Here is a 15,353-nt window from a genome sequence, read left to right as displayed (position 1 = left end):
ATTATGTGAAGAAAATAGTTACTTGGGAGCTATAATCTCAGTTGTTTAATGTTATAGGCCACTTCCACTTTTCTTCTCTTTATATCAAGAGCAGTTCTGGGCAAGGCCAGGGAAAGCTACTTATAGGTCTCTCCCGCCAGACCTTATTACAGACACCTAACGAGTAGGGAAGAGAGCAGCTAAGCCACTGGCACTGCCAGTGTTGGTAATCTGCTAGTGTGAGGTGGCACATCAGAAGTAGCAACTGAGAGATACTGTTCTTAGGAATAGAACTATATTCTACCCATCACCCTAGTAACATGGGTGATGTTTGTATTCTCAAAATGTACCTGCAACAAGATTAGATCCATAGCTCCTGCTGCATTAGTATGTCTCATATTCCAATGTCAAATTATTCAAATAAAATGTTATATTATAGGTCAGTTTAGATATGATTACTCTCCTGTCGACCAATAACAGTAATTATCAATATATATCAAAGACATACTTTTAGCTGTAAGTAGCTATGCATATATGTAGTTATGATTTTTAAAGTATAACACATATGTGAACAAGACACAATCATTAGTGCACCACTCAACCAATTGTCAGCAAGTTAAGACATATACATAATTACAACTCAGAAGAAATAGAACCTTACCTTCATCCCAGAAGCCTCCATACCCCTTCCCAGTCCTATCCTCATCATTAGCCCCCCACCCCAACTCCACTTACTCCTGCCCTTGCCATGCCACAGCAAAGATAATTATTTTACTGACCATTCATTAATATTTGCTGGTTTTTGAATCTTCTATAAATAGTATCGTATAGTACGCATGAGCATTCTAGTCGCTCCACATCTTTGTCAATGTTTGACGTCAGTCTTTTTCGTTTAGGCATTTTTCATCTTAGGCATATGGTGAGTGTATAGTGGTACTTTACTGTGGTCTTAGTTTTCATTTCTTTGATGGCTAATGAGATTAAGCACTTTTTATTCATTTATTGGCCATTTGGATAGCTGTTCTTATGAAGTGCTGATAATTTTTTTGATTAATTTTAAATTAGCTTATCTTTTTTTTCTAATTGATTTGTGAGAGCTGTTATGTATTCTGTAATAAGTCTTTTGTCAGACACACACACAAAAAATCTCAAATATCTTTTCCCACTTGATTCTTCCTTTTTCAGTCTCTTAACAGTGTCCAAGAGAAGTTATCATTTTAATATAGTTCAATTTATCAGTCATTTTCTTTGTGGTTAATGGTTTTATGTCCTGTTTAAGAAACATTTGTCTAACCCAAGGTCATAAAGATACTCTCCAATTTTATCTTTTAGAAATTTATTGGTTTTTCATTTCACATTGATATCATCAATCTATTTAGAGTTGATATTTATATATGGTATGAAGTAGAGTAAGGCTATAGTTTTTGCTGAGATTTGTCAAGATGACAAAGGTAACATGTAAATGAAATTAAATAAACTCAGATTATAAAAGCAAAGGATAAAAGTACAAAAGAATAGCCTACTTTTTTTAACTTTTAAAAATTAATAGACTTAAACCTGAGTTATAAAATTCTTTCTCATCTTTTCAGTGAAATAGCAACGGATGTGACTATGTTTCAATACATACTTATTATTAGCAGTGATGAAAACTAGCAGTTAAATGAGCAGATATGTTAACTATTAAATCCTTAAATGTGGAACTTTTGAAAAAATATTTTAAATATTTGGTGAGGAAAATGAAATGTGTTTACCTAGGATACAAAATAGGCGAGTGCTTTAGGTCATGAATTTATATCTCTGACACTAAGGAATCTTGCCTTGTCATAGAAGTTATTTGCTAATGTGTGCATGACAAAATACTCTTGCACTGTTCTCAAACTACCTGCCAAAGAAAAACCAGTAGAATAAGTCAAATGAAGTCTTTCCAGAGCTATTTGTAATTTTGTTACAAATTCATAATTTTAAAAGCATGGAGAAAGCCCAGTAGATAATAATCTGCCAAAGCAACATAGAAGTTACCATGCCATACAGAACACCAGTCCATCTGTGCTAGTGTTATTTCTTTTTTTAAATTTTATTTTATTTATTTATTTTTATACAGCAGGTTCTTATTAGTTATCTGTTTTCTACATATTAGTGTATATATGTCAATCCCAATCTCCGAATTCATCCCACCACAACCCCTGGGCTTTCCCCCCATGGTGCCCATAAGTTTGTTCTCTACACCTGTGTCTCTATTTCTTCCTTGCAAACCGGTTCGTCTGTACCATTTTTCTAGATTCCACATACATACATTAATAGACGATATTTGTTTTTCTCCTTTTGACTTGCTTCACTGTGTATGACAGTCTCTAGGTTCATCCATGTCTCTACAAATGACCCATTTTCGTTCCTTCTGTGGCTGAGTAACATTCCATTGTATATGTGTACCACATCTTCTTTATTCATTCATCTATCAATGGGCATTTAGGTTGCTTCCATGACCTGGCTATTGTAAAGAGTGCTGCAATGAACACTGGGGTGCATGTGTCTTTTTGAATTATGTTTTTTTCTGGGTATATGCCCAGCAGTGGGATTGCTGGATCATATGGTAGTTCTAGTTTTAGTTTTTTAAGGAACCTCCATACTGTTCTCCATAGTGGCTGTATCAATTTACGTTCCCACCAACAGTGCAAGCCGGTTCCCTTTTCTCAACACCCACTCCAGCATTTATTGTTTGGATTTTTTGATGATGGCCATTCTAACCAGTGTGAGGTTGATACCTCATTGTAGTTTTGATTTGCATTTCTCTAATAATTAGTGATGTTGAGCAGCTTTTCATGTGCCTCTTGGCCATCTGTATGTCTTCTTTAGAGAAATGTCTGTTTAGGTCTTCTGCCCACTTTTTGATTGTGTTGTTTCTCTTTTTAATATTGAGCTGCATGAGCTGTTTATATATTTTGGAGATTAATCCTTTGTCCATTGATTTGTTTGCAAATATATTCTCCCATTCTGAGGGTTGTCTTTTTGTCTTGTTTATAGTTTCCTTTTCTTTGCAAAAGCTTTTAAGTTTCAGTAGGTCTCACTTGTTTATTTTTGGGTTTTTTCCATTACTCTACGTGGTGGGTCAAAAAAGATCTTGCTGTGATTTATGTCAAAGAGTGTTCTTCCTATGTTTTCCTCTAAGAGTTTTCTAGCGTCTGGCTTTACATTTAGGTCTTTAATCCATTTTGACTTTATTTCTGTGTATGGTGTTAGGAAGTGTTCTAGTTTCATTCTTTTACATGTAGCTGTCCAGTTTTCCCAGCACCACTTATTAAAGAGACAGTCTTTTCTCCATTGTATATCCTTGCCTCCTTTGTCATAGATTAGTTGACCATATGTGCGTGGGTTTATCTCTGGGCTTTCTATCCTTTTCAATTGATCTATATTTCTGTTTTTGTGCCAGTACCATACTGTCTTGATTACTGTAGCTTTGTAGTATAGTCTGAAGTCAGGGAGCCTGATTCCTCCAGCTCTGTTTTTCTTTCTCAAGATTGCTTTCACTATTGGGGATCTTTTGTGTTTCCATACAAATTGTGAAATTTTTTGTTCTAGTTCTGTGAAAAATGCCACTGGTAATTTGATAGGGATTGCATTGAATCTGTAGGTTGCTTTGGGTACTATAGTCCTTTTCACAATATTGAGTCTTCCAGCCCAAGAACATGGTATATCTCTCCATCTGTTTGTGTCATCTTTTTTTTTTAAACACCTTTATTAGAGTATAATTGCTTTACAATGGTGTGTTAGTTTCTGCTTTATAACACAGTGAATCAGCTGTACATATACATATGTCCCCATATCTCCTCCCTCTTATGTCTACTTCCCACCCTCCCTATCCCACCCCTGTAGGTGGTCACAAAGCACCGAACTGATCTCCCTGTGCTATGCGGCTGCTTCCCACTAGCTATTTTACATTTGGTAGTGTATATATGTCCACTTTGATTTGTTTCATCAGTGTTTTATAGTTTTCTGAGTACAGATCTTTACCTCCTTAGGTAGGTTTATTCCCAGGTATTTTATTCTTTTTGTTGCAATGGTGAATGGGATTGTTTCCTTAATTTCTCTTTCTGATCTTTCATTGTTAGTGTGTAAGAATGCAAGAGATTTCTGTGTGTTAATTTTGTATCCTGAAACTTTACCAAATTTATTGATTAGCTCTAGTAGTTTTCTGGTGGCATCTTTAGGATTCTCTATGTATAGTATCATGTCATCTGCAAACAGTGACAGTTTTACTTCTTCTCTTCCAATTTGTATTTCTTTTATTTCTTTTTCTTCTCTGATTGCTGTGGCTAGGACTTCCCAAACTATGTTGAATAATAGTGGACATCCTTGTCTTTTTCCAGATCTTAGTGGAAATGCTTTCAGTTTTTCACCATTGAGAATGATGTTTGCTCTGGGTTTGTCATATACGGCCTTTGTTATGTTGAGGTAGGTTCCCTCTCAGCCCACTTTCTGCAGAGTTTTTATCATAAATGGGTGTTGAATTATGTCAAAAGCATTTTCTGCATCTATTGAAATGATCATATGGTGTTTATTCTTCAGTTTGTTAATATGGTGTATCACATTGATTGATTTGTGTATATTTAAGAATCCTTGCATTCCTGGGATAAATCCCACTTGATCATGGTGTATGATCCTTTTAATGTGTTTTTATATTCTGTTTGATAGTATGTTGTTGAGGATATTTGCATCTATATTCATCAGTGATATTGGTCTGTAATTTTCTTTTATTGTAGTGTCTTTGTCTGGTTTTGGTATCAGGGTGATGGTGGCCTCATAGAGTGAGTTTGGGAGTGTTCCTTCCTCTGCAATTTTTGGAAGAGTTTGAGAAGCATGGGTGTTAGCTCTTCTCTAAATGTTTGATAGAATTCACATTTGAAGCCATCTGGTCCTGGACTTTTGTTTGTTGGAAGATTTGTAATCATAGTTTCAATTTCATTACTTGTGATTGATCTGTTCATATTTTCTTTTCCTTCCTGGTTCAGTCTTGGAAGGTTATACCTTTCTAGGAGTTTGTCCATTTCTTCCAGGTTGTCCATTTTATTGGCATAGAGTTGCTTGTAGTAGTCTCTTAGGATGCTTTGTATTTCTGCAGTGTCCATTGTAACTTCTCCTTTTTCATTTCTAATTTTATTGATTTGAGTCCTCTCCCTCTTTTTCTTGATGAGTCTGGCTAAAGATTTATCAAGTGTGTTTATCTTCTCAAAGAACCAGCTTTTAGTTTTATTGATCTTTGCTATTGTTTTCTTTGTTTCTATTTCATTTATTTCTGATCTGATCTTTATGATTTCTTTCCTTCTACTAACTTTGGGTTTTGTTTGTTCTTTCTCTAGTACCTTAGGTGTAAAGTTAGATTGTTTATTTGAGATTGTTCTTGTTTCCTGAGGTAGTCTTGTATTGCTATAAACTTCCCTCTTAGGACTGCTTTTGCTGCATCCCATAGGTTTTAGATCATTGTATTTCTGTTGTAATTTGTCTCTAGGTAGTTTTTGATTTCCTCTTTGATTTCTTCAGTGATCTCTTTGTCATTTAGTAACATATGGTTTGGCCTCCTTGTGTTTGTGTTTTTTACGTTTGTTTCCCTGTAATTCATTTCTAATCTCATAGCATTGTGGTCAGAAAAGATGCTTGATATGATTTTGAATTTCTTAGATTTACCAAGGCTTGATTTGTGACCCAAAGTGTGATCTATCCTTGAGAATGTTCTGTGTGCACTTGAGAAGAAAGTGTAATCTGCTGTTTTTGGATGGAATGTCCTATAAATATCAATTAAAGCTATCTGGTCTATTGTGTCATTTAAAGCTTCTGTTTCCTTATTTATTTTCATTTTGGATGATCTGTCCTTTGGTGTAAGTAAGGTGTTAAAGTCCCCCACTATTATTGTGTTACTGTTGATTTCCTCTGTTATAGTCATTAGCATTTGCCTTATGTATTGAAGTGCTCCTGTTTTGGGTGCATATATATTTATAATTGTTTTATCTTCTTCTTGGATTGATCCCTTGATCATTATGCAGTGTCCTTCCTTGTCTCTTGTAACACTATTTTAAAGTCTATTTTATCTGATATGAGCATAGGTACTCCAACTTTCTTTTGATTACTATTTGCATGGACTATCTTTTTCCATCCCCTCACTTTCCATCTGTATGTGTCCCTAGGTCTGAAGTCGGTCTCTTGTAGACAGCATATATATGGGTCTTGTTTTTGTATCCATTCAGCCATTCTATGTCTTTTGGTTAGGGCATTTAATCCATTCATGTTTAAGGTAATTATCAATATGTATGTTCCTATTACCATTTTCTTATTTATTTTGGGTGTGTTTTTGTAGGTCCTTTTCTTCTCTTGTGTTTTCTGCTTAGAGAAGTTTCTTTAGCATTTGTTGTAGAGCTGGTTTGGTGGTGCTGAATTCTCTTAGCTTTTGCGTGTCTGTAAAGCTTTTGCTTTCTCTGTCAAATCTGAATGAGATCCTTGCCAGGTAGAGTAGTCTTGGTTGTAGGTTCTTCCCTTTCATTACTTTAAATACATCATGCTACTCCCTTCTGGCTTGTAGAGTTTCTGCTGAGAAATCAGCTGTTAACCTTATGGGAGTTCCCTTGTATGTTAGTTGTCATTTTTCCCTTGTAGCTTTTAATAATTTTTCTTTGTCTTTAATTTTTTTCAATTTGGTGACTATGTGTTCAGCGTTTTTCTCCTTGGGGTTTTCCTGACTGAGACTGTCTATGCTTCCTGGACTCGGGTGGCTATTTCCTTTTCCATGTTACGGAAGTTTTCAACTATAATCTCTTCAAATATTTTCTTGGGTCCTTTCTCTCTCTCTTCTCCTTCTGGGACCCCTATAATGCAAATGTTGTTGCGTTTAATGTTGTCCCAGAGGTCTCTTAGGCTGTCTTCATTTCTTTCCATTCTTTTTTCTTTTTTCTGTTCCGTGGCAGTTAATTCCAGCATTCTGTCTTCCAGGTCACTTATCCATTCTTCTGCCTCAGTTATTCTGCTATTGATTCCTTCTAGTGTATTTTTCATTTCAGTTATTGTACTATTCATCTCTGTTTGTTTGTTCTTTAGTTCTTCTAGGTGTTTGTTCTTTAATTCTTCTAGGTCTTTGTTAAACATTTCTTGTATCTTCTCGATCTTTGCCTCCATTCTTTTCTGAGGTCCTGGATCATCTTCACTGTCATTATTCTGAATTCTTTTTCTGGTAGGTTGCCTATCTCCACTTCATTTAGTTGTTTTTCTGGGGTTTTATCTTGTTCCTTCATCTGGTACATAGTCCTCTGCCTTTTCATTTTGTCTGTCTTTCTGTGAATGTGGTTTTTGTTTCGCAAGCTGCAGTATTGTAGTTCTTCTTGCTTATGATCAGTGTTATTTCTTCTTAACAGAGGCTATCAGTGAAAGCTATTATTCAAACCCCTTTTAACCCAAATTCATAAAATCCCATAATTATTTTAGATCATCAGCCAGATTCTCTGAGCCAAAACTATTCTTAGCACTTTAACTGATACCGCAATCACTATTTTGGTAGCTTGCTGAGAATCCTTTGTTAATTTTTTGTGGCTATCTAAATTTTTCACACATTTAAATGTGTTTAAGAATATCTACATTCTGTTCCCAGCCTATTTAGCCATTCAGGTCTTTCTCTCATCACTTATACTAACACTCAAAGCCTTTCTTTTTTCATTCTTCAAGGAAACAGACTAACTTCAAGGGAACTAAAGATAGTTCTCTGGAGCAGTACTTAACTCTTGAGCTAGGAGGTCCCCATGAACTCATGGTTTTTCTGATACTTGAGTAAAATCAGTGCTTAACACCAACCCATACTGTAACTTGACCAGTTTATTATTCAATTGGCATTGCTTGAAATTTCCCTTCTTTGAGACATTGCTTATGCTGTACTTGTGATCTTTTAAAATTGTATGCAGTCTTCAAGGCCTCACTCTCAGTCTACTCCTCCATGAAGCATTTCTTGTCTCTTGCAGCAAGAAATTATTTTTGCATCCTTCAAATGTGTCATATTAACTCTCCTCATAGGCTGCCCTGCATTGTTATTTGGGAACTTGTCTTCTTTCTCCTATCAAACTGTAAGCTTCCTAAGGAAAGAATCTGAAAATTACATTTAATCCTTGCATATCCGGTAACACCTTGCCTAATTTCTTGTAAATCTAGCTGTTCAGTAAATATCTGCTGAGTGAATTTTACCTTATATTATGCATGGATCCCTTTCAAACTCAGCTGAGCTGTCTATGAGCAAGTAAAGGTGAAAGTATCTGGTAGATATAGCAGGGCACATGTTAAATATTTGCATGTCATGGAGAAAAAAAAAAAAATCCTTTTCACTGAGATAAATCCAAGCAAAATAAATAGCAAAGTGGGCCCATGGCTATTTATATTATTCTAATTTCTTCATTAATTTGCAGCTTTCAATTTAGAATTTTGGTGATAGTCCATAGAAATACCGGATAGAGAATCAAATTGATGCCAAGATTAAAGTAATGACCTGGAGAGAATAATTTTGAAGAATAATACTAAATGGAGTAGATATACAATAATAACAATAACACTTAGAGAAAATAATAACACCTAACATTTAAGAACAATTATTATAAACCATGGATTAGGCTAACACTTTGTTTGTATTTCCCCTTTAAATCTCACAACAACCCTCTGAGATAGAATTGTTTGAGATAGTACTATTATTTCCCTCATTTACACATGAGAAAGTAGCATGGAGAAGATTAGTGGCTTGCTCTACTAACCTTACTACTTGCCAATAAGTAGTAGAGTCTGGACTCTAACCTAGTCTGACTTCTGGCTCTTAACCATAATTCTGCATTGACAGCAATTTAGGATATTTATCTATCTATCCATCCATCCATTCAATACACATTATGGAGTACTGTGTTCTAGACACTCTGGTGAGTACTAGGAATAATGAATAAAATACAGTCTTGCCCCTTAAAGAACTTATAGTCCACTGGAAAAGCCAGACAAGGGTTTCCAGGGAAACCTGTACTAAAGAGCTAACTCTTTAAGAAAGAGCTTGGCAAAAAAGAAAGTATATTAAGGTCAGAAAATATTATATATGCAAATACCAGAGAATAAGCAGAATATTGCATAGTTGGGGTGTTGCTAAACTGTAGGGTGAAAATTGAAACAGGTAGACAGAGCTAGTATGAGGGTCAGCTACTTTACATTTCTATTAAAGAAATCACACTAGAAATATTTGCTTAGATTCTAGTTAATGGTATTTTATTGACTGAATCAGTAGTATTTTATTACCTAGCTCTAATAAGGGCAGGACGTTGACTTTGGTAAGGGTTGAAAGAATGCTAAATGAAAATAGTCTTAATTCCTATAGATTTAATTCTTCTAACTCTCCTTCTAGAAAAATAATAAGACAAAGGAAAATTTAAATAAAATCTGGTACAAACACTATTTTTTAAATAATTCATTAATTCCTAGGAAATTGCTGATACTAATGAAAAGTTTTCATACGGTTGTTTTAGTCACAGTCTCATAGTACAAAACAAAACACTTAGTTACTTAAAAAATTCGACAGTTTTGTAATTTGCTTTTAGATTTAGAGGATGATCGAAAGCAAGCTATGGTTAGTGAGCGGACAGAAGCGTTTACCACTGCTCGAAATTTATTGGCCTCTGGAGCTGATGCTATTGAAAGGATTATGTCTTCATACAAAGAGGTACTTGCATTTCTTGTTATCAATTTGATTAAAATAAGATATATGAAAATCACGCAGAAATGTAAATTACCACATATGTTTATTATTTTGGAAACATCTTTTCTCTACCAAAATTTGCTAAGAGTATAATCAAGATAAAGGACAACAACTCCCAAGTCTATTGCTGCTAATACCTTTCAATTTTTATACTCTCAATTGTCAACTCCTTTTTCTGTCTATAGTACGACATATTTGCTCTTAAATTTTACTAAAAGGCCCTTTGGTATGGATTTTGGAGCCAGAGTGCCTAAATTTAAATTCTTGCTCCAGTATTTACAAATTATATGAACTTGACCTGTTTGTGTCTGTTTCTTGATCTGTAAAATGGGGATAATGATAGTGATGACTTTGTTGAGTTGTTGTGATCATAAGCACTTTAATAAGTGTTAGCCAATAATATTACTTATATACCTTGCAAACTTTTATTATACTTCAGGACAAGTCAAGCCTTACCAACCACGTATAAAAAACCATCTTGTGATTCCACTTTCTTTCTGACTTCCCTGCAGAGTCTGGGTCTTCCTTCTCTGTGTTCATAGTACATCTGGTGCTTTACCACATTATAATTGTCTATCTTTTGCATAAGACCCTGAGTGGAAAGCAGGAACTATCTTATTCATCTTTACATTCCTAATATCTATTTTAATGCTTGGAACATTGTATATGGTCAGTAAATATTTGCTGAGAGAATGGTAATAAGACCTACAGATAGCACAGGGTTAATATTAAAAATCACTTTATTCAATTCAGATATTAAATAATATTCCCATGGACAGTCATTCTCACTATTAATTACTCTTGTGGCTTTTGCATCAATATAAATTGCCAGAGCATCATTATAAATTTAGCTACCTATTAAATTATCCTTGAATAAATTATATTAAATAGTTGCAAAGTTTGTGATTTGCTGACAAAACTTTTCAATCTCATTTAACAACTGATTTATTGAATTGGTTTTTTTTTTAAAAAAGGTAAAACCAGTTGTTTAGGTCCACAAAGCAAGACAACTCAATTAAAACTTTTTTTCAAATAGTAATTTTGATAATCTGGAGACACAGTTTTGGGGATAGCTTTTTCAGCTAATAAATTACTTATTATTAAAATTAAATGAGAAATCAAAATTTTATATATCTCACATTCAAACACTTTGCTATCTAAGTCACAGAGAGGATATCAGTTCTTTTTTCTAGATTGTCTCCAACACAAGAAATGATTGCATTTTGTTTTATTTTGCCTGTATGTGCATTGAATCATAGAACTTTCACTTCTAAAGAATCTTATTACTCCTGTGAAAGCACATGAAAGCATCACGGATTCTCCACTAGCTCTAGAGGGAACAAGGTTTCTTTTTAGACAAACCCCCTTGTCTTATATCCCAAAGTAATTTGTCCACAGTCACATTCTCATTTTTTTTTTTTTGACACTCTTTGCCCATTCATCCCTGCATCCTGGTCTACTAACTCAATGCCTCCTGCCTTTCTTTAATTGACCTCCACATTTGTTTCGGATTTTTTTAATGCAACTATATTTACTTAGGTTTCTTTTGGATCCATATTTTGTTAATCCTTAGTTCTGTTTTCCTCTACTTGGGAACTCAAGAGATTCTTCTAGATAACATTTTAGAAATTATCCTATATAATAGCTATAACATTAATATATAGAAATGAAATACTAATCTAATTATAGACCTCTCACACAGTAGAGACATGTGGTAGAAGGCTTTTAACAATAATACCTGCTCATTCACTGTTTAAGTTTTGCACACACAAAAATCTTACACAATGTTGGTAATGTATTAGTCCATAGTTTATTGTTTAAGAGACATTTATTAGTGACATACCTTGCTTATTGATACCAATTTCCTACTAAACAGTTCTGTAAGAGAATGGTTTTTGTTGCTTCCTTTTCACTGAGAAAGATGGTCTTGACAGGACATGAGTCATCTTTCAGATGAGTCACCTTGATAACAAGGTGTTCTTTTAATAGAAAAGCAGCAGAGATTCAACCTAAATTGGACAACTGGCAGAATAGGAGCAAGATACCACTCTATTGAGCCTTTTGAACTAAAGCAGAGATTTATGTCATCTTATAATCTCATCTAGAAAAAAAATCATATTTAATATTTTTCTTTGGGCATATAAATCATGTTTGGCTTGAAAAGAAACTGAATTTTGTGGGATTTGGACTGAAAAGGATTTAAAGCTTTTCACTGAGCTCATGCCCAATATTGGTATCCACCTGCAGGGGTATTTTCTCTGGCCAAACTTAGGAATTGTGACAATCAGTTTGACTCAGAAATGTCATTTCATAATAAGAAAAATATGCATTTTTCTTCTATTTAAAATCTTCTATTTTTAATTGAAAAAAGATATCAAAATAAAGAATCATTATTTCACTGAATGGATTTAAGCTTTTCACAAAACTTCTAATTTCTGGAAATCAAATTTTCATGCAAACAGGGGCCAAATCAGAAAATTGTTTGAAAGATTTTTAAGTCTCACTAATATTCTGAAGTCTTTACATTTCACTTTGAACCCTGACTTGAATGAATAATTTTTATGTGTTTTTTTAATTCCAATCAAACTTAAGCTGTTGACTTGCTATGCTGCTTTCTTGGTAAGTTTTTTAGTGTTACTGGTTTTAGTTATCAGATGTACTATCTACTTTTCAGGTATAATAAAATAGGATCTTTAACATTAAATCAAGAAGCTTATATGATTGCATATTTGTTTAAAAGTCTGTCTCGAGTATACTATTTTTTCTCCCTATGTTGGTTTTAGATAACTGAATTAGCAGGCTATACTGCTCGAGTATACAACATGTTTTGGGTCTTTGATGAAGTAAAAAGAGGCATTTATAAGAGAACTGCTGTCTTGCAAGAGTCTGAAAACCATAGCAAGAGTGGAGCTAACGTAGAATTACCCCTCAGTGAGACACTGGAAATCAAAGGTATTAAACTCATATGTTTTTGTATTTTTTCTATATTTAAATGTTTATCAACAGAACCAAAGTTTTTTAGAAGATAGCTTTGAACAGATGTAAGGAACCAACATTTAGTTATTTAAACAGTTATTCCTAAAGTCAGTGCTGCATTTTGAGGAGTAGTGACTAATATTACCATAAAAAATATTATGCTACTTTTATTTAGGACAAAATGTCTAGAATTATTTTTAGAAACTGCACATATGGCAGAATGAATTGTTTGCATTTAAAATTCAAATAACAGAATTAGAGCTAATGTCATATTGTTCTCCATCATTCTATCATTTGGTTTGGTTATTATAGTTTTAAAAATTATAGTTCTATGTCTTAATTTCCTTTTTGCAACTGTGTTTTTTTTCTATAGGAAAGTTTAATTTAGAGAAATAAGTAGTTATAAACAGTGTGGCTGGGTTATACCAGATAGAGTTTAGCTTTGCTCTCATTATGATATTAACATCATATTATAGTAAAATAATATTTCTGAGATTTTCCAAATAGATATGTCAAAATGTGCAAATCAACATTAGACTTTGCTTTAGATATAGATATCTATATTTACATTTATTTCTATGATTCATTAATGTGAATTATCTTTATAGTGAATTTATCTGTTATGCTACATTATACTTTAAGTTATTTAATTAGCAATAACACATGATAGCTTTTGAAACTTAAACTCTTCCTTAACTTATAGGAAAAGTTATTGATGTGGATCATGGAATTATTTGTGAAAATGTTCCCATAATTACACCAACGGGAGAAGTGGTGGCTTCAAAGCTAAACTTCAAAGTAAGATGATATTCAAGAATCTTCTGATTGTTGCCAACACAATAATACAAAACAACTCAGAATTCATGTACCTTATATTAAATACTTGGAGGAGCATATGGAAAGGAGGGGAAATCAAGAAAGGTATGCATAGAGGCTCAATTACAGATGCAGTTACTTCCTCAGAAAGCAGAGAGAAAGAAAAATTTGATTTCTACTGCTTTATGGCCTGGTTGAAAATCAAAATTAGAGTACAGTGAGAGCCTATACAAAGTAACTTTTGGGAACAATAGGAAATTTCTTCAGAAATTAATATCTGGAAATACATTTTATTTTTTTTCCTTATAGGAGTTACTCAAAAAATACAAGCCTATATTGTTATATATTTACTAAAATATGAGAGAAGAGGTCATCAGCAAGTTTACATTCTCTAAATTTAATTTATATTTTCAATAATCACATCTTCTATTAGGAAAAAATGATCAGAAGATTCATGAATTGGAATTTAGCTTTTAATTCCGTTGAGAATAATAGTTATTTGTTATTTAATACTCTGTCTTGATTACAAAAACTAAGGTAAAAAAATAGCTAATAAATCTGAGACCCTGATTTAAAGTATTGTAAAATTCAAACACACATTTTGGAATTCAAGTACAAAATAATTTGCTGACAAGTGTAGTGATCTGTGCTTAGTTCAAACAATGACATGATTGGACTTGATAACAGAATTAGAAACATGACCGTATATGTGCATTTAATGATTTTAATATGGACCTTAGTCTAGGTTTAATTATTAAAGATGTATTTGAAAGTGCATAAGCCTGCTGGAAGAGGATGAGAAGTACTGAACAGGGAGAAATTCTGTGTTAATAAACGTAAGAGAAATTGTGTTTTAACTACAATTTGGTTGGGATCTATTTTTCCATTTATGGACCTATAAAGTAGCAATAAGGTGCTAATGATGCATCATAATCTTAAGTAGATTTAAAATAAAGCCTTTGAAGAGGCCTACATGGGATATTTAACTATTTGCTAATACTTTAGCAATTTATAATGTATGACTTTGTATAGAGGTTTTTCATCAGGTTAGGTTTCATAATGTCAATTCTTGTTGCTCCATTTATTAAATAGAGGGAGAGTCTTGAATTCTGCCACCTACTAACTAAATACATTATTTTGGACACATAACACTCTTTCTGTGAAAAAATTCAGAGCTCAGTATATTTTTATATAAAATGAATTTTAAAATACTCAATCTAGTGAAAGTGTCATAAATTTTGAGGTTCTACAAAGGTATATGTTAATATAGTATACTTTTATGATAATTATTTATTTCTGAGTCACACAGGGAGTTTTATTTAAAGTCTCAGGTCCCCAAAGTATAATAGAAAATTTTGTTTCCTCTGCATGGATTGATAAATAAACAGGTTTCTAGAGGAAAACATTCTTGTTCTTATGTTAACCTTTTGGAATTAAAAAACCATTTGGAGAAGAAAATTTCAGTAAATGTGGGAATTCTTTTGCCTCACACTCACTGTTTACTAAACATCAGAAAACTTATGCTAAAAAATAATATGAATGTAGAAAAGTCTTCTATTACGACTCAAAATGTGTTAAATTTCTGAGAATTCCTAGTAGAGAATGACCCTATTAAATATTTTGTTTATATACCTTTTGCCATGGCACATACCTTTAAAAAATCATTTGAAAAGTGTTTATGCTTCTACAGAATTACACTTTCTTAATCCTCTCTCTACTGAAAGAGCAGAGCAAATCACAAAACCCTTTCTGGGTTCTTCCCAGGATTTTTTTTAAATTTTACTGTATCAAAATGGCATTTCAGTTTGCCTACAATTAGGGAGAAAAAAATATC

General features: G+C 33.2%; 1 protein-coding gene across 1 annotated transcript in view; it reads left to right on the top strand.

The window, feature by feature from the left end:
- The window catches only part of ABCD2 (ATP binding cassette subfamily D member 2), an 87,917-nt gene that overhangs the window by 6,169 nt on the left and 66,395 nt on the right, over window positions 1-15,353 (top strand). Inside the window, exons 3-5 of the mRNA XM_036866363.1 lie at window positions 9,570-9,691; window positions 12,511-12,679; window positions 13,407-13,501. Coding sequence (XP_036722258.1) covers window positions 9,570-9,691; window positions 12,511-12,679; window positions 13,407-13,501 — 386 coding nt within the window. The remainder of the gene's footprint in view (window positions 1-9,569; window positions 9,692-12,510; window positions 12,680-13,406; window positions 13,502-15,353) is intronic.

Source organism: Balaenoptera musculus, chromosome 10 (genome assembly GCF_009873245.2).
Source record: "Balaenoptera musculus isolate JJ_BM4_2016_0621 chromosome 10, mBalMus1.pri.v3, whole genome shotgun sequence".
Taxonomy (NCBI): Eukaryota; Metazoa; Chordata; class Mammalia; order Artiodactyla; family Balaenopteridae; genus Balaenoptera; species Balaenoptera musculus.
The sequence above is the reverse complement of the archived record's forward strand: the minus strand, read 5'-3'. Positions and strand labels throughout refer to the sequence as shown.